General features: G+C 43.5%; 1 protein-coding gene across 5 annotated transcripts in view; it reads left to right on the plus strand.

Annotated features, from left to right (window-relative positions):
* The window catches only part of atrn (attractin), a 126,812-nt gene that overhangs the window by 1,840 nt on the left and 104,241 nt on the right, over window positions 1–20,731 (plus strand). For all 5 annotated transcript variants that reach the window (XM_037125376.1, XM_037125377.1, XM_037125375.1 and 2 more), the window contains exons 2-5: window positions 9,949–10,032; window positions 13,242–13,355; window positions 13,614–13,742; window positions 18,133–18,329. In XM_037125376.1, the coding sequence (XP_036981271.1) occupies window positions 9,949–10,032; window positions 13,242–13,355; window positions 13,614–13,742; window positions 18,133–18,329 (524 nt within the window). The remainder of the gene's footprint in view (window positions 1–9,948; window positions 10,033–13,241; window positions 13,356–13,613; window positions 13,743–18,132; window positions 18,330–20,731) is intronic.

Below are 20,731 nucleotides of genomic sequence, written 5' to 3' on the forward strand. Positions count from 1 at the left end.
GAGCAGCCCGGTATCTTGTTCAGTCTTTCTTTTCAGCTTAAACAATGATAGTAAGCGCTGAAATGAGGATATACTAGGAAGAAGAAACTAGAGCTATAAAGGGACGAGATTTCTTGCTCTGTTTTCAAAATAATTGTCAAATCCTGCACATACATCCTTCAACATGGTGAAGCTCAAAACACTCGACTGTAGGAACAAGAAGAACAACTTTAAGCTCGGCACTGTTTCCTTTATCTGTTCTGACATTTTCTTCTGTTGGTTGTAAAATGTCAGGCAATTGTGAGGAATCTCTCAACACAGTTTCCCAGAGGCTAAGACGATGTCGTAGGGATTGTGTTGTTTTTGTCTGACAGCCTTCAACCCAAAGATGTTTCTATTTAAAATGGCATAAAGCAGAGAAAGATGGCACATTTTCCACCTTTCTTTTTTTTTTTTTTTAAAAGAGCTGTAGCCAGAGAGTATCTGATGTTTTTACTCCCAAAGAAACTACTGAAACGATTGATGAAAACCATTCTCAACTTTGGCGAATCATTAGGGCATTAATCCCTTTTCGTTTTACTGTCTCTGCTTTCATAGAGCTATAACCAGGTGTTTATTTTCCAATTGGATTGCGATGATGGTGATTCCTCGCCGTACTTGTGAGGATGACGAGTTGGCAGGGAGAGAAGAAAAAAAGCGTACAGTCCAAAAAATTTTTTTTTCTATTGTTTTACCAGCCCTGTCAGCGTCGTCTCGCTTTACACAACTCTTTGAAACACAGGAGCTGTCATGGCGGCCATAAAAACCAAGAGACGAGAAGGTGTGTGTGACCCACTGAAGTGTTCAGATATCGTGTTATCTAAACGGCATAAACGACAGCAGCTCGGGGTCAAAGTGTTGGAAACCCGTGGAAGGAAAAGCGCCCTGCGTTTTTATAGCCGGAGCCGTCCGACTGTGGGCTGGTGCTGCTGATCAAACTCTCATGGAAACATCTGAGAGGTGGGAGGAAGGTGACCACACTTCCTGCACACATCGATGTGGGCTTTTTTTTTTTTTTTTTTTTTCTGTGTAGGTGCTCGCCCTAATTCAAACAAAGGATAGTGACACCACGCTCAATGTAATGGCAAATGAGGTATGTGTTGAGGAGGACGGTGTCAGAAGTCAATTATTAATAGTTTTCAGGCAATCAGTGCCGCGCTGCTCGTCCTGTGTGCACATCAGAGGGTCACTTCGCATCACCGGAGTTTGGATAGTGATATTCTGGTGAGGTGATCAGGTCCTGCAGCACCTGATGACCGCCTCGGTTCAACGGCGATGACACTGTTGATTGTTTTCTTGATTAATCGACAGGCTGTCTGGTCGATGACGTCCTCAAACGTCTTGTACTGTCCACAACCACGAAGATATTCAGTTTGCTTTCACAGAGACAGAACATACTCGAGATTTTTTGGCATTTTCTTTCTTGAAAATCGACTCAGATCGATCATCAAATCAAATCAGCTGCTGATTTATTTGATAGTTGACAACTAATCGATTAATCCTTGCGGCTCTACATGCTTGTTCTGTTTTTTCCTGATAAGATCACATAAACAAACATTTAATTAAAAAAGCAAATTTCCCCCCTTGTACAATCTCGTTGGTTGAGTCGGTCAGTAATGTTTTACTTTCTGCTTTCTCTTCATCGCTGGTTGTTAGCAAGCCGATCTTGTTTTAATAATGTGATGAGCTCGCTAGAAAGCGTCCCATCAGGCTGTGCTCCATTGTCTGGCCTCGGCTGAGTGTTTTTTAGTAGATCCAGGGTGTTTTGTTCCTTTTTTTTTTTTCTTTTTTAAATTTGATATTCACCGTCGCGCTGCCTCAGCTCGGCGCGAGGCTGCCAGGTCGTAAAGCAGAGCTGTTTTGGAGGCCTGCGGCGTTATGCATCCTCTGATATCAGCGGTGGTCAAGGAGAAGAGGAAGCTTGGAACTATGTGCACATTAGCGTGGCCGGCAGCGTATCCGGACAGGTAAAATGGAGGCTGAATGGCTGCTGAGCTTCTAATGTTTCAGAGGGGGGCCGGGTTGAGTGCTCTCTGGATGGAGCTGCTCGTTTTGGTTGCGGTTTGAGACGCTGGGAGCTCGTTGCACTCAAGTATTAATTGACTTCACTGTGGGAAGTCCACACTAGCCCACCGGCTGCATCCTGGGTAACAGTTGTCGGCATGAAAAGACCCGGGCTCGGGTCAAGTGGAGCTTAAGGCCTTGCTATCAATGATTAGTTTCCTCACCGATTCAGTTTTCTCTGATTAGTTATTGAGGGATGTAACTGTCAGAAAATCACAACTAATTGATTACAAGAGTTCAAGCTGTCGTCCTCCAGTTGATAATTAAGTCTAAAAAGTCATTTTCTTTTAAATTTAACTGATTTTTAGATGTATTTCTCTCTGTTTCTCTGGTGATAGAGCTGTGTGTTTCTGTAGAGCAGTTTGGTGATTCATTATTGGGCGAGTGGTTTGATTCCACACGCCAAAGTGTCCTAAACTAAAATGTAAGTTGATTTGTTCTACGGTTGCACAATATATCGTTCCAGCTCTGACCTCAAACAGACCTGACCTGAACTCAAACACACGCTGCTGTGACGTTTTTTTGCTGCTTCATGCAGCAGGAAAACTAGCAGAGTTTCCACAAGAGAAGTTTAACATGACACGTTGAAAAATGAGTCTGATGTGTTGAGGTTCGCCACTTGTTAGTTACACTGGTTAGTGGTCACACACAGCCACAGCCATAATCATGATTATTTCTGATCACATTCTCCAGATGTGAGAGAACATGCTTGTTCGGTACAGACGCCAGCACGCTGACAATTAGCACACTCATATTACTCGACCATAGTTGCAGCCATCTGTGCATATCACTCATCCTCCAGCTGTTGCACTTGACCAAGTTACTGGCTCGTTAAAGCTGGAGTTGGTTTAGAAGCGACCACAGGGCCAAATGAAGAGGAGGAACGTCCCCGTGGAGATTATTAAAGTTGAACTTTAACTGAGGTTTGCAAAGTTCCCGTCCAGCTTCTCTTTAAAAGCAGCCGAGATTTTAATAGTCTGTTTCTGTTCTACGACTGCATTGCGCTCAGCTCAGTCTGAGACTTGGCGGTCGCTGCTCGTCTGACCCCGAACTTTACCGTAACAAAGCGTGACTTACTGTATAATGTTTATCACTGCTGCGCCACAATGTAAGGAGGGCCGGTGATGTAGCAGCAGCTCCTTCACCCCGCCGTCAGGCTAATCATGAAAAAATGGAGCGGTAAACTTTCTGCTCTGTGATCCGGCATTGTGGAATCAAGGCCGTGTTGTTTTGTTAACGCGGTCAAAGAGCTGATAGTTGTTTTTTTTTTTTCTTTTCGGGGGAGAGCCTGTGGTCTGAGGCCGTGTTTAGCATACAGACAATGCTGCCATACAAGGTCGGCTGAATGCTGGTGAAAAAGCAGCTTTCTGTGGCAGGGTCGTGCCAAGATGGAGTCCCGAACTAGCCATGAGGGCCAAAATCAACATGAAGACGGAGGGAGGGAGACGGGCACAAAAACAGACTAGTGTGTTTTGTTGTTTTCACGCCATAAAAAATTAAGGTTTTTATTTTAATCGGTGGATTTTTAGGAACTTGTGATTCTGTGTGACTCTTTGCCAGGGGACTCAGTGAGGAGCTGGGTGAAATTGATATCACAACATTAACACAGCTATTTTCCTTCTAAATGTTAAATTAGGGATTAATGATGGTCGATACAATAGTGACAGATATTTGGAACTCGTATACTTTTGCTGTAAAAATGATGGTCAGATTTTGATAATTATGAAAAAAAACAGGTGACTTCTGATGTTTTCTTTAGTAATCAGGCATTTTAAGGGTCTTTATTAGGGAGTTTAGAGGGAAGAGTTAGCAGGAAATGTTTGGAGAGAAATGAGAATGGATTCAAACGGGGAACAATGCAGCTTATGGTTTTACTCCTCGATGCCGCAGACCACCGGGGATCATCTGCATGTAAATGTTCGACGCTTTTTAAACCAGAGATGAAAGTCATTGAACCCGGATTGAGGCAGAAATGTCAGAGACGGATTTTCCTCAGCACTTGGGGTAATAAAACCATCTGAATGGGCCGGCCAGAGTGTGTAGTCTTCGGCGTGCGCCGACTGACCTTTTAATAACATTTTGGACAGCAGAAGTCCAGCCAGTGGTTCAGTCCAGCAGCTGCGTGTCTGGAGAGAATCGGCCGTGTAGAATCGCTTGTTGAAGCGAACTGTCTGCTGGCTTGTGTTGTTGTTGATCTTCAGAAAGCCATAGACATCAAGACGACAGCGTCTGTATTGCTGTGAACATCTTTCTTTATGTGGCCTGCTATAGTCTTAACAGCTGCTTGTAAAGTTGATGTCGCCATAAGGCTCAACCTTTGTCTGATATTCACACTGATTAGACTGTTGCTACAAAAGCCAGCCTTGTGCCTCTTGGTACAGACTCACAGAGACATGCTTTTCATAGTACAGGAAGCAGCTTTTATTCGTTTCTTTCTTTCTTTCTTTTTTTTTCTAGTGGTATCACAGTTATGAGCGAGTTTCCTGTGTCTCTTTACTACGATGGATGTTCGTGTCCTCCCAGCATCCCTTGACTCCTTCTGATTTCTAATGCAATTAATGTGTAACTGCAGACTAAAGAAGTGGATTTCCTGCTCATGGTCCAGCCAACATCCATGTCCATAATTGCTGGTTAACAGTTGTTCTTCTCTCTTTATTTTCCAAGTGCGTTGTCACATTTCTCACTGTGTTACCTCCACCAGCTGGCCCTCTTTGGCCCATGTTGGAAAGTTAGTTGGTTGGCTGGATTATCAGCAGGTTCACAGAGAAACTACTGAATGGATTTCCATGAAACCTGAATAAACAGACTGAACACTTTTCGTTTCAGCATCAACTTGAATCGTGCACAATCTCAAATCAGGATGCAGCAATCAAGCCTGACCTGACTTTTTTGTTTATTTTTATTTATTATTTTTTTTCTGTATTTTTGTCTACTATATATTCACAATACAGCAGCTGTTGAAAACAAAAAGCCAACCAAGAAAAGTTGAAGGTCAAAATACACAAGACCTCTCTGATATTCATATACAGTGTATGTAATTTATTAATCAGGCTTGAATTTTTCGTCAGACTACAGTCACACCACATCAAGTTTATTTATGAAACCCAAATTACAGTCACATTCCCTCTGGGGGGCTTTACAGTCTGTACAGTGAACAACATCCTCTCTGCTAAGATCCTCGATTCAGAAGGAAAAACTCCCCAGAAGAAGCCGACAGAGCCGCAGAGGAAGGATCCCTTTCCCCAGTGAACTTAGACAGCTGCAGTTCTAACCTTGACTTGTCTCAGCGTTCTTGAAATGACATACTTGGATTTTAAATAGCATCTTTTCTACTGATGCTCTGCTGACACACTCGTCCGCTCCTTCTGAGAGAAACTTTGGGTTTTTTTTTGTGGATATCGCTGCTTCATGTTGTGTTGTTGTTGCGGTCTTTAGAGTCGTCTGCGTTCATCCATCCTCAGGCTCTCTGGAACCTGTTAGCAAGCTGACCTCCCCTCACATATAAAGGCCCCGCTGAGCCGACCAGCCCGTCTGCCCTCTGCAGAGAAACTAATGGTCCCCACTGCCGAACATCTGATTTATTCCTTTCCCAGTCTACTGATGCAGAGGCGCCAAAATTTGTCCCAGAGTCATAGACGAAGTTCAGCGAGTTTTACTGGATGAACTTGCATATAACTGTGCAGAAACACTGCGGTCGGAGTTGCCGGATATCACAGGACCCAGTTCTGTTAGTGCAGATGAGGTGAATGTGCATTAAAGGCTGTTGAAAGGGAAAATTAGTACATTAGGAAGCTTTCATTAAAGTGCAACAGTAACTCAGGCGAAACTGGAAGCGTGAAAGCACAGAAAGTTGGAAAACAGCTACAAATCTATTAAATATTTATAAAGTAATATAACTGACTTATAGCTGCACAAGCTTGTTTTGGGCGCACGCTCTTTGTTGATTTGTTCCGGTCTTTTCCAGTTCACAGCTCGCCTCGTCTGTGGCTGCTGCTCAGCAACTTCACAGCATCTCATGTCACCAAACGTATTTCTTAAAGGATGCGTCCAACCAAAAACATTAAAGTTCAGTCATTATCTGCTCACTTAACCCCATCAGGAGTTGGTTGGAGGCGTTTAGGGTCGAGTGTGGTAGAACCACAAGATGCTGTGATAAACACATGCTTGGTAATGTTACTGTGCCAAAACATTTAAAGGATTAGTTCACCCAAAATTGAAGCTTGTAGTCCACCAAGTGTTTATGGGGCTTTACAGTAAAACAGCAGTGAAGCATAGTGCTGAACACTTGACGTAATCCAAGTCTCCAGAAGCCCAGAGATCCCAAATGTATTTATTTTATTTTTTTTTTATACCCTCAGCATGTGGCTGAGCTCATGCACCCACTTCAGACGGGATGCATGCTAACGTTTTTAGCTTAGCAGCTACACTGAAGACTGTGGCTTTAAAAACAGTGGAAGGTATTTTATGATTTAAATACAAGATACTTGAGTTGTGAAGGAGAATGCTGTTTTACTGAGAAGCTCCAGAAATGTTTTGTTGACGAAACAAATTCACCCATCAGCACTAGGGTGAGTAGGCTGCGACTGAACTTTAATTTCTGGGTAGACTGTTCCTTTAAATGTGGTGACATAGCAACATTACCGAGGACTGCTTTCGACATCTTGTTTCCGACCAGACTTGACTTCAAACTCCACGTGAGCAGCTCCTGACGGGTCTGCTTGATTGAAGAAATCACAGCATCCCTCAGACACGGTTTTAATATTAGATTCTTTCTGCTGACATCTCACAAATTATGTGAAATTATTAAATAATGTGCACCGCTCTGGGTTGCACTGGGACACAACTTTCATAATAAAAGTGTAATTTTCTGCTAAAATATTCCCTAATTGATTTTAAAACTCATATCAGCAGCTGAGTGTCCGCTCAGACAGTCTGCGGGGGGAAAACCCGCTCGCTCTCGTAGCATTTACTCAATCTGAGCGTGCTCCTCTCCCCTCCGGTCTGTTGTCGCCTTCCAATGAGAAAATCGTGTTTGCTCTGCTCTCATGCTGCAACACTTTGCCATTTGCAGACCACTCGGCTCTGCAGCGGGGATACTGTTTGCACGAGAAGGTTGTCGGGCGTCACCGTCAATGTCACCGTCGATGTTTGCCTAACGACAGGAAGTGCAGACACCTGCTGGCTTGTTCTGTATCTCAGGACGCTTTCGGCCTCTTGTGTTTAACTTGACGTCACAGATATTGACAGTCGTTTGTTAGATGCGTCTGTTTCGTGCTGGTTTTATACGTTTTTAGCTTGTTAAGTCCAGCTCGCATAAACTGTGTCCTTGATCTATATGATGTTCCAGGAAAACTTGTTTCAAGGAACTTTACTTTATTATATGTTTTTTAAACTCTCCATGATAATATAACGTAGTCTTTTGTATGACTTGTTGTCTGACCACACTGAAAATAAGAAGTCTTGTGAAGCTTTTCGACATGGCACCTTCAATCTTCATTAAGATGAACTGGTTATCACATGTTCAAGCTGGAGCTGCAGTTTTTGAGTAACAGAATTATATGATTTTACATGTTTTTAATGAGAGAAATCATCACAATAAAAAATCCAGCTCTAAATCAGGAAAAACATTTGTTTTATAAGCTTTAAAAGATGATGATTAATGTAGTAAATGACTTGAAATTTGCATCAGTACAGGAAGAAAGCTGTCAGTCATTGTCGGTAAGTTTTGGTTTTAGTTGATGGGAACTGGTGTAGTTTGTAGTTTTTTTTAGCATGAGGTTTTTGTCTAGTTCCTATTTTAGCTCCATGTAAGCTTCAGGTACAGATTGCCGTCTATAACCACCCGTTTATGTGCTTCAGTTCTGTTAACAGTGCAGGTAAATCTTACTGTTCCCAGCATCAGTGGGTCGTGTCCCTGCTGTCCCTGCTGGGATTTGTGCCTTTGCTTCTTAGGATTCAAGATACGCATGACTGCATGCATGAATTCTACCCTTAAAACTCCTTTTTTTTGATAACTTCATGCTGTTCCAGGGGGATATTGGCTTCACATTAGCAGAACTAGTGGTAGAGTCTGTTTTGTAACATGCAGCAGGTTACATTGTGGTGTGCTGGAGAGTCTGGAGCCTCTCGTCCTCTGAGGGAGCTCTGTTTTTCTGCTAGCTGGGAGAGCTGAGAATCCCTGCAGGCCTCGGCTGTATCAGCACAGAGAGATCTGTAATTACAGCGTTAGTGTACTCGTTAGCTAACCGCCGAGACCTGCCTGGTGGAAAAGGTTGGGTGAAACTGCTCTCTTACAGCACTTAGCGCACATACAGTCAGCTATAATCAGCAAAGCCTCGCGTGTGGTTGTCGGTGTCACTACTGTCGAACTTGTGGCATAAAAATTACATTTAGGTTCCCCTCTGAAAATGAACCGCTTCAGTCTTTTGAACACTGTTATACCGGCTCTTTATCCAGTGCAGAGATAGCACAGGAGCATTGTTGCAATATAGAGTCATATGTTTGGCCTATAAAGTGAAATTAACAACACCCTTGGCCTTGGACATTGACCCGGCCGGCCCACACAGCTGGGGCTGTTGGCGTGCACCTCCGCAGCTCTGACTGCAGGCTAAAGATCTCAATAACAAGAAGTTGCAGCTCACCAGCCGCAAATAAAAAACACAGCGGGGATCACCTCCAGAAGGTCTGGGCAGGATTTATGTCATCAGTTACAAAACATATTTCATCTGTGGTGTGCCGGATTGTGAAAGGACAGCATCCTGTTTTTGTAGAGACGAGATGTACATAGAAACCAGGTTGACTCCCTGTTAAGTCGAGCAGTATTCATATATTGTCAAAACGTCGAGCACGTCTTGGTAGATGTGTTTTCCGCCGTGGTGCAGAGATCATTAACTGCAGCCGAGCAGGGAGGATTGCGTTCTCTGCTGCTTTCTCAGTAGACTTTAGTCTGTGTGAGGCTGTTTTGGAACAAGCCTGAGACTGGGTGTGTTCCTGGAGTCATCGCACCCTGAGACCTACATCAGTAATGATACAATCTCTCTGACTGCAGCTAAGTGTCCCCTGTGTAATTCAGCTCCTCGCTGCTGCTGTGTCATCAAGCTGGAATTGATCAGGCAATAACAGAGGCCCGGGCACCGAACTGTACTATTAGTGAGTGTTTGCGGCCAGCTGCCCGTCGGAGGTGTCTGCCTCAGATAATAATTTGCTGCGGGGTTTAATCATTCTCAGCTCCTCCGCTCCGCTGTCCCGTTTGCTGCATGAAGTGAGAAAGAAGTGAAGTTTCAGAAGTTAGTGTTTACCTGCGCTCGCTCTGCTTGTGTGTGTGTGTGTGTGTTATCATTTCAGTGTTTCAGCTTTGTCTGACCACAACCCAAAGACATTGACGTGACAGTAAACATTTGCATGATAAAAGACTGATTCATATCAAATAACATGAGCCTGTTGCCATGTTAGCAGCTCTGTGTCTGCTTTGAATAAAATGCTAATGTCAGCATGCTAACGATTGTTTCTTAGCACTAAACGCAAAAAGTAAAGCTGAACGACTGGATGTGATGATGAGAGGAGAAGAGGGGGAGAGTCAGTTCAACCTGAGGAGGATGTGAACGTCTGAAACAAATTTCATGGAAATCCATTTAACAGTTGTTCTTATACTTCAGTGGTGGACCAGTTCAAGGACGTGTGTCGCCGCCCGTCCTTTCTAAAAGACGTGTGATCGTAGGAGATTCAGATGTACCGACAGTTATTTCACCTTTTATTCTGCAGCATCCTGTCACACCCACGCCAGCAGTAGTAGGTGACTTCAGGACTGTTTAAACTAAATAAAAACCCTCTGCTCTTCTTCTTCTTCTTCTTCTTCTTCTGTCTCAGGTTGACGGGGCCCTCTGGTTATCTGACTGACGGTCCAGGAAACTACAAGTACAAGACCAAGTGCACCTGGCTGATAGAGGGGCAGTAAGTAGAGTTACAGATACAACAGCGTGGAGAGAAATGCCTTCGTTATGAGTGTTTCTTGTCCTAAACAGAACTCGAAATAGTGTCGAGAGCTCAATATTGTCTGACGACATCAGTGTTTGCAATAGACTGCTTGTAAAAACTGAGTTTTCACGGACAGGTTGATCATGTTGTGCACATTTTAAGTTGCTTTTGAGTAGTAAATCGATATTTTGGTCAAACATTGTCTTGGGCAAAAAATACCTAGACGTCTAGCAGCCAGAACAGAATCTGTAGAAACACAACACGAATGAATACTTTTATTATCGACTGCACTCAGTCGGCTTCTGTCATTCAGAGGGGAAAAAAGGCAAAAAGACCTTGAGACATTTCAGAGATGAACTGTAAAAACCGAGCGCTGCGACTCATTATTTCAAGTGTGCTCATTATGGCTGTTATGTACACAGCCTGCACTGCAGTCCTTCAGAGATTTATCCAACATTAGTAATTTACAGTATCCAGAAGATGATGGATGAAGGATGAATGGCAAAGTAACTGTGAGAAATTCAATACTCCCTCTGTGTTGTTTTAGTCAGCACTACCTCGCTACACTATTGATTTAGAGCCGTGATTCTTCACTTTTTTTTTTTTTTTTTTTTTGTTGGCTGTCAGCTCATCCCGACCATAAACTCTTTGATTACATTTGCATTTTAGGCATGTAGCCAGCTCGCTCTCTCGTTCGGTGTGGTGGGGGGGATTAACCGTGGATAACGCGGTCGGGGCTCAGGAGGTCACAATCATGTTCCCTGCGACAGGACGTGTAGATGTTCCAGGGTGTTGAACTCCTGACCTTCCTCCTCCTCGATGGTTTCTCTAATCACCAGGCCACGCCGTCGCCCAGCGCTTCCATTACACGCTAATGGCACTTTTATATGCTGTCTTGAGACCCTGAGCCGGCTCTTAACAAGAGGTTAATGCAGCGACACGTGCGCTATATACATCAAACTCTCCGCAGCTAAGTGTGTGGAATCAGCCTGCAGTGGCCTGAAATGACTTCTCCCACTGAGAGGCAGCGAAATGTGCGCTCAGAAATGAGACGTTTCTTTGTCAGATCTCCTCACTCGTATTTTTTGATTCCTAAATTACTGGTCACAAGCCTTCTTCTTCTTCTTCTTCTAATCAGCCCCCGGGGCCACTGCCATCCCTCAGTTTATTTACTGTTACTGCTTCTTCTGCTTGAGGGAAGGGGAAGAAGAAGAAGAGGAAGAAGAAGAGGAAGAAGCGCGTCACTCTGATAAAGTAAAATTGTGAAGAGAAAAATGTGGCTATTCATAACATTTCCTGTACGTCTTGTGCCTTCGTTATAGGTCCACTAAATGTGGCCTTTGTGCTTCTTCCCGCATCTTTTGAATGACTTCATTTTTGAGACGATAACTAAATTTAGAGCAGAGCCGCACAAATCTCATGAATGTCTTCAATTAAACACTGATTTTAACCGATCTTGTTTTTCCCCTATTTTGCCATCCGCTGTAAAAACATGGTGATTTTTGCTGTGTGAAATGTCACCAACTAACTTTTGCAATGTGATGCGATATGACTTTATTGACCACTTTAACAGCTAGTTTAATTTGCGGTACGGCTGCTACATGTGATTGATATTCTTTTAATTCAAAGGATGTTAGTCTGTTGGGTTTCTGGTAGTTTGCTTGCAAAAATAAACCCGTGGTGGGAAGTTGCCACCGCGATAACGCTAGTAAAGTTTTGTTGCAGGTGGAGACTGTTCCTGCTGTGTCACCTAGTTAATTATCTACATTTAACTGTCTTAAATATATTGAGATACATTTCAGCTGGTGAAGCATTAACTTTGAAAGCCTGCGTGCAGCTCTGGTGACAGCCGGTGAGCAGGAATATGTTTGATATTTCGTGTTTAACGAGTGGTGTAAGTTAGCCGTGGAGTGAAGAGCATTGACGAGTTGTCTAATTTTCTACAGTTATTGAATAAACATGGTGGCTGTACGTATAGTGAATGCACTATTGAAATGCGTGGAAATGCAATTTTTTAGGATTCTGCACAATTTGGTGGAAAACGGTTGATTTTGTATTGAATTAATACGGCAAACGATGCCCGGAAGAGCTCCGGGCCTCGGGGACAACTTTCACAGTGGCCAGACTGTGCAATTACACCGCCACATGATGCACTGGGGCCCAGAAATACTCTTTTCCCATAAGTGTTCATTGTGAAAGAAGCGGCTGTAAAATGGTGGATCAGTTATGTCGAGCGTCATATCCCCAGCGAAAAGACCAGTTTCATAATGGTAATTTGAGCCATTTAGAAAGTTTGGAATAGCAGCTCACTTAAAAAGTTTTATTCCCAGTGATGTTAGCCGGGAGCTAAAAACTGGACGTTAGCTGGCTTGGTTGAAGGAAGTCCCCGCGGTCACCTGTCCTGCAACTTTGGCCTCACAACGTGAAAAATTTGGGTAATTTACACCCGGGAAGTGGAGCTTTTTTGGCTTCATACACCACGGAGCAGCTTTGAACCTGTATCCAGATTTTAGTTAAAGTTTCAGTGATCTGCAGCGTTAAAGAAATGTTGGCCACGTCCTTCCTCCCCTCGTTCGGACGGCACCAATCTTCGAACTCGGCTTTTGTTTTGATCTTAACTGCGTACCTGTAGAGTCATCGCTGTGTCTTGCAAGATCATGACCCAAAGAAATGTTGGTTGCACTTTGCAAAATACTCTGGATCAGTTCTGTGGTAGTTGATCTTTGAGACTTAACTGCTTATCCCAAAGATATAAAGGTACATTAACAAATCTCTATTTCACGCATGTAGTCTGGCCACGCTGACATTTTTTGCCTCGTGACCCTCATGCGAGCACGGAGGAACGCGGACGTCATTCCAGTTTTCTGTCTTGGCAGTTTTGTGGGAAGTCAGCGTCATGGTTGTAATTAAATAATAATTTTGGACCGTTAAGTGCTGTCATAGCTACAAAAGGCTGCTTGTTGCACCAACATGGGATCAAATCAAGTGTGTCACAAGTTCGGTCTTTGTACGCCGGGTTCAGAAAATGGGCATTGATGCATCCAATACATGGTTCTGTCAAATAAATTAGCTTACTCTGATGCAGTGATGGCAGACATGGACTTCTGACACAGCTGTTAGATGGTATTAAACTTATGAAGAACTATTATAGCAGTTCTCACAGTCTCCCTCTGTGTGTTTTCCAGGCCCAACACCATCCTCCGATTACGGTTCAACCACTTTGCCACTGAATGCAGCTGGGACCACCTGTACGTGTACGACGGCGACTCCATCTACGCCCCCCTCCTCGCTGCTTTCAGGTACGTCAGGTGGCCTCTGTGTGGACTTGATCTCCTGCTTCCTCTCTGTTTCTAATATTACAAAGTTTCTGAGTTTTCAGAGTTCCGAGACATCATTTCAGTTACAAACCAGTGAACCGAATCCATTTTTATTTCAACAGAAAAAGACTCTGTTACGTTTCAGAACAGCCTGACGTTCAACCACGTCAGCTTACAAGTACAATATGCGTAATTGATAATAAAAATATGCTAAATTTGACTTTTGTGGTGTTGTTTCAGTGGTCTAATTGTTCCAGAGCGTTATGGGAACGAGACAGTCCCAGAGGTGGTGTCTCAGTCCGGCTACGCCCTGCTGCACTTCTTCAGTGACGCTGCCTACAACCTGACCGGCTTCAACATTTCCTACAGGTGAGAGAAGCACGGCATCATGGGGGTTTTCTTTTGTAACATCCCACATTTTCTCTTTTTTATAAGCAATGTCTAAGTATATGTGGAAGAAATGTTCTGTTTTTGAAGTGAAACAAACCTCTAAAGTTGTCGAAAGCGTCTTTCAAACGGCTTCGCTCCACTCAACGTAAAATGGAAAATGAAATGTGGTCTCTTGTCTTTTAATGATACTGTCGGGCCTTTCCTTTATTTTAAAATCGTTGCTGGTACGACAGCTTCTGCATATCGAGTTGCTCGTAATCCTCTACAGCTGTGTGTGCAGCTGCCAGGCCTCGGGGTTTTTGCATCTCTCAGGGTCCACGCATACATTCGGGATAGTGTCAGCCACTGGATGAAAGGATCTGCCAAATGACAAATACTCTGATGGAGAGACCCGAGATTAGAGCCTCGGCACAAATCATTTCTGTTTTACTGGCTGTTGAGATTTATTTAGGTGAAGGGCTCACTTCACAGCGTTTCCTTGGGACGAGATGACGCATACGAAGCTATCACTTTTCTGCATGATTCAGCCCGAGCGCCGGCGCGGCTGGTTGACAGCATTTAGAGGATCGTGTCAGGTCGCCGCCGCCACTGACCGTTTGCTGCAGTGTGTTTTTTGTTGCATCATTAACACATCATCTACAAGTCAGCTACACTGTGGTGTGCTGTCGTAGACGTCAACACTACACGGAAGCAAAGATTGGGATTATTGTTGTATTTTATTGAATACGCAACTGAACTCTGCTGTCCCAGTCTCTCTCGGTTCGCTCTGCACGTCTGTGGACGCTTTGTTTAAGTTGTTTCATGCTGCTGGACTTTGTCTCCCTCCACTTCACTATCAGAGAGCAACAGTAGCAACCGCTAACATAAACCAGCTTCCAGCACAACACAGATGGTCCACAGAAACCCTTTAAGGATTTAAATTATGATGAAATATAGATTTTCATTTGGAAACCATCTGCTGGAACTGGCTGTAAAAAGTTTCACGTGTATTTCCAACAGGTTATTTAGGGTTTAGACATTTTTATTGACTTTTCAGTATCAGGTGGTGAAAACTGGACACCAGATTTCAGGAGATGCAGATCTGAAGGAATCGATCGCGTCACGTTCTGCCATCAAAAAGAAGTGCAAGTTAAAAAAAGTAATCTCAGACAGAAGGTTGTAAATTTGTGTTTTGCTTGAAATTCCCAAATTCTAATGACGGGAATTAAGCCAAGACAAACGACTTTCAAAATAAAAGCCTGAAAGATATGAAATGGATGGTAACATTTGAATTATAACTGCCCCGCTTTGCTTCCAGACACTATCATTACTTAAGCTATAAACAAGCGATGCACTCATCCACTCTAGTTTTCCATGTACCGTGCATTTAGCTGGCCCATTTTGGTTGCAGCCCAGTAATGACACTCCACTGCAGGGTAACTGTGTGGTACTTCAGCTCTGTCCTACCATTTGTGGGTCCAGTGTGGAAAAAAAAACAACAACTGTATGTCGGTACTGTTGCTGCACCACACGAGTGTTGGATTCTTGTAAACACATGAAAGATAAATCATTGTCAGCGGGCCGCTGGGCTGAATCAGAACATCTGTGCGGTAAAGTCAGTGTGGCCAAAGTTTAATGTAAGCACCTCTTGACATGATCAGATGATTTATAAGTAATTTGCATTATCATGAACATGTGAATCCACATTCTTGGCGAACCTTTTGTGTTCTGCATGAGCCATTACATACACACATGTATTTATCTTCTTCGGTTTAATTTGAGATCGAGATTTAACTTCTATCTCTGCCAAGTTTTTAAGTTTCTTGTTGTCTGAACACGAGATTGACGATCGAAGCTCCACCCGCGTGTCGTCTGTTTCCTGAATGATGTCTTTTCCAGTTGGGACCAAGTTGTTCCATCGTGTTACGCTTGGAAAAACACAGATAACGTATTAATTTCCATCCAGCTGCACTAATATGAATCAATCAGTCCTCTTATATGCATCGTATCCAGATATTTCGAGCGAGGCGTGATTCCCACAGACGGATCAAACCAAAAGTGTTTGGTATTTTGCCCAAAAAGCTGCCACAAAGAGGGAAAGTATTCTCAGAACCCCGAGTGCAGCCCGTCTCTTAGAAACATCTGTAAAGGACACAACGGACCGCTGCCTCTTTTTTTCCTCTCACTCATTGGAACCGTCGCCATAGTGATGGGCTTGAAGTTGGGCTGAGAAACAGAGAGTTTGATGAAAGCGAGGAGCCCCCGGGCCCCCCTCGGTCTTCGGTGTGGGAGAGGTGAAGGAGCTGAAACACATCAAACCACCGGGCGGCTGGAGGAAACATGAAAGGATGATGAGAGGCCCTTTTGTCTCGTATTGCTCCCCCGGACACGTTTATCTCCAGGAGGTGAAAACCAACAGCTCCCCTTCACTCGCTTGATACGACGGATGATAACGGTTTGGGAGAGAAAGGGAAACTTTTGACGTTATCTTGTTTTACTTATTATCAACACATTCGAGACATCTTGTACGCAGTTCGCAGTGGTTTCGGTGGTCAGCAGATTCCATCAAAAGACCAAAACCAACGAGGTTCTGATCCACTGACAGGTGTTGTCACTGTATCCACTGCCTGGTACGTCTGATTCCTCTGTGCCATCGAGCTCCACTGCTCACCAAACACTATTAAAGTCACATTAGTGAGTCACACGGGCTGGGTGACATGTTCCTTCATTACCTTGAACACAAACACTGTTGTTTACTTTGACTCAGGCCTGAATACGATGTGTTGCTGCTGTAAATGCTCACGAGAGGCCAGAAAGATATGAATCAGGGCTGAAATGATTATCACATTGTCAGTTAATCTGCTGACTAACTGATTAGTTGTTTGGTTTATAATCTCTCAGGAAAAGATGACGTCCTCTAATATCTCGTTTTAGTTTCACATCTCAAAGATTTTCTGTTTAGCGTCACATAGGAGGAAAGAAACCCGAAATATTCACATTTAAGAAGCTAGAAACAGAGAAAAGTCGGTGCTAATTAAGAAGTTGACAACTAACTGATTAATCTTTTCCAGCTATGATGGTAAAGAATATAAATATAATATAATATAATATAATATAATATAATATTATATATATATATATATATATATATATATATATATATATATATATATATATATATATATATATATATATATATATATATATATATATATATATATATATATATATATATATATATATATATATATATATATATATATATATATATATATATATATATATATAATGAGTCAAGGTTTCCATTTCTAACAGCGTTTCCCGTGAGCTCCTTCTCTGTCAGGCGCAACTGGGTTTCAATTCTGACATGTAGAAACAGAAGAGAACAGGAAGTACACCTTGCAGAGTTTATTGAAGAAATGCTTCACCTCTAGATTTATCCATCTAGATGTTTTTGGATGTGAGTTGGCAAAGATGTCTGACTTCTTTACAGAATAATCTAACTAGATGGCATCATCCCTTTTGTAAAAACAACAGTGCTCAGCCATTTGAGGGAAATAACACAACTCTATCTTTTTAAAATCAAACAATACAGCTGCCGTGTCCCACTTCCACCCAGCTGCTCGTCGTGGTATTTTTTTGTATTGATTTAAAAAAAAGAAAATCAATGTACTTTTCCCTGGAAAGAAGCGACACATGTGCCAATATGCATCAATCACAGTCTGAATGTGGAAAGCTGCTGTATTGACACATGACACACTGGTGATACCGAGGAAGCAGTCAACATTTGAAGATCATCAGCTCTTTTTTTTTTCAATGATTTCTACACAGATTTATAGTTTATCTACAGCAGACGTGAGACTTCCTGTCAATAGAAAGAGTACTTTGCTCTGATTCTGGCAGAATCACGTTGAAGTTCGACTCCGAGAAGACGAGGTTTGATTGTTGGCATGAAAGATGCTAACAGGAAAGCTAAATGTACGACCGAAAGGCCCTGTTGAGAGCGTCGGTAGCGCAGCTTTACTGCAGATTGCCTGTGTTCACCATCTGCTCCTCTGTGCCTGTTGTGGCTTTATGTCTGCCGGTTACCTCAGCCTGTAGCTCGACGCTGCTCGAGTGCAGTGGCCCTCCTGAGATGAGTGACAAGTGTCGAGGCGGGCGTCTGACCACTCGATGAGGGATGTCGATGCCAGTACCAACACCATATGCTGTCTGAAGGGGATACGCTGCATATTTTATCTTTTTAGGCCTGGAGACAGCTGAGGCGCTGCTGACACAAAGCAGATGTAACACAGTTGATGTAAGGTGTTCCTGATGTTTTATTCAGAGTCTGTATCCTGAATCCTGGTTTCTCTCTCTCTGTTTCCTTCCCCCTCTTCCTCCCTCGCAGGGTGAATACATGTCCCAACAACTGCTCAGGCCGCGGCGAGTGTCGTGTGAGGAACTCCACCGGCTCGGTGTTCTGCGAGTGCGAGGACGCCTGGAAGGGGGAAGCCTGCGACGTCCCCGTCTGCCCGGCCGACTGCGGCGGCCCTGACAGAGGCCACTGCCAGAACAAGACGTGCGTCTGCAAGGCCGGATGGCAAGGTGGGCTGGCACTGCGGCAGCATCACTCGGCTGCCAGCGACCTCATTGTCTCGCACATTTCGCCGTCTTGAATAAACACGGTGTCATCAGGTTGGCTCCAGCAGACCCATACATGCCAAAAACTCCTCGGTGACTTAAATGAGCTGCTCTGTGCAGAGTGAACAGCGGCTCCGGTCCCAGCAGTGGTGGGCAAATCATAAATCTAGCTGCCAAGAACAGCCACAATTATTAACACAGGATACGTATGGAAATGTATAGTGGGTTTACGGAGCAGGTATGGTGCCTTCTCAACGTTTTGTCTTTGAGAGCAGACGCAGGAATAAAGAAGAACTGAACCTTCCCAGTAAAGATCCGCTGCAGCTGAACACTAAAAGCAGTGGAGCAGTTGGAGGTTTAGTAAAGAGCGTTACCGACTTTATCCGTCCAGATTTTGCCTGTTTATCTGGTGATTCAACCCAGTGCCTCTTCAGCTTTAAGCCTCCACCACCGGCATTATTGAGGCTCCCGCTGCCCCCACAACATCCATCTGCTGTAACCTGATGGACTCGAAATGAACTTTTTGCTGCATCAGCTTCCTCTTCTTCTTTTTTTTTTGGTTGACTCATGAATATTGAGCCTTTTTTTTTTTCTTTCTTTTTCTTTTTTTTAAATTTGGTGATGATCTGACACTTCTGTATCCTTTCTGAATCAGACCATCTGGGCGTTTTAGCCGCTCTATTAGTTCTTAAACGGCTCCACTGCGCCGGTCTGCACTTGCAGAGACAATGGCTTAATTTAACTGCAGTTATATCAGCAGCTCAGTGTGCTCACGATCTAATTACCAAAGCTGAGGGAGTTGAGAAACAGACTGGCATTTTCTTTAGCCTTTATTACCCTGTCATGGTGTGTTAGCTGAGGAATAGCACACTTGTACTCTGTACCGGCAGCTTCCAGATGAACTCTATGAATTTTCTGCACCAACCAGTGCAAAAGCAGAGACAGATGCCTGTTTAGTCAAGCCAGCCTTGCATTTAATCTCTGTTTCACAGATGCGTAGCCTCCAACAAATTACGTCTTTAAGGGAGGCCGAGGCCGCGTTTGTTTTATTTATGGAAATGCCACCGAGGTACAAAGGTAATTTAGCTTGCTTAGCGATGCTGGACTCAGACCGGAGAATATTAGCCACCAGGGATTTTGTTCAGCCTCTGAGCAAAACAAAACAGGAGAATGGGTAAAGCGACCTTGATTGTCGCTGTGAATCACAACACTTCCTTTCCTGTCATGTGACCACTTCTACATTGTTTTGATAACGATCAATAAGGAACTCCCCCAGACGTTAACATCCTGCCTCTGCTGTAGGGATGGAGTGATCGCTCTAATGAGCTGATAAATGTTTTATTCCAAGCGGATTTTATTATCTGTCTTTCATCAGGTCGGATGGACGGACTGTAGACGAACGGATCAACAAACGGCGGCGTCCAACAACAGGACGAGCCGAGCTTTCTATTTCTGACCTGGCAGCTGTTTCGCTACACTACATCTCCGAATCTTTTCCCTTCATTCACAAGTGATTCCGGTTTACGCTACGGTTATTGTTCATGTAGTTACAGGGGGGGGGAAGGCAGCTCTGGCCCGGGCCATCTGTCTTTTTTAAAGAGTCGTTCCACTCATTTCTTGAAAGCCTCGAAGGGAAAACTAGCCGTGGTTTAATTTGGATGTCCAATCAGTGCTGGTAGGATAGATATTCAGCCAGATACTGAGAGTTACAGTCGAGTTATAATAAAAAGGAGTGTCGGAGGAATAAATACTGACATCAGTGTCAAATAGAATAACAATGAAAATAAGAGAAACTAAATGAAATGAGTGAACTAGATTAAAACTAATACAGAAGAGGTAGTAAACTGAGAATTATTGCACATTGTTTCAGACGTTTTAATATCGTTCCTGATATTGTAAATGTAATATTGAAATATAGGTTCACAATATATACATTGATATAACTCTCTTCACTGTTATTACTGCAGACAGAACTGTATTGATCGCAAAGGCCAGAGATTGCTCAATATGACAATGATGGTAAATGTAGTCGATTGAAGCAATAAGCTCCTCGGTGCGTTCTGTATCGACTGAGGGAGCTCCGGTTCTGCTGCAGCGAACATCCGCTCTTCCTCGAACGCCACTGATGTAATTGGCGTTGAGGGAGATTCCGCCTCCGGGCAGCCAGAGGGCGTGATGCCGCTCATAAACAAAATAAAAAAACCAAGCTTGTTCTCTTGTTTTGTAGGCTCGTTAAATTTCCAACTGTGAAAATTGCATCCTGATATATGAGTGCAGAGCATGTGATGGCTGTCATGATATCAAATGAAAACACCGTCTTGTGTGACGGAGCATCCGACGCACGCTTATAATGTTATTAACTTTAT

Source organism: Acanthopagrus latus, chromosome 16 (assembly GCF_904848185.1).
Source record: "Acanthopagrus latus isolate v.2019 chromosome 16, fAcaLat1.1, whole genome shotgun sequence".
NCBI lineage: Eukaryota > Metazoa > Chordata > Actinopteri > Spariformes > Sparidae > Acanthopagrus > Acanthopagrus latus.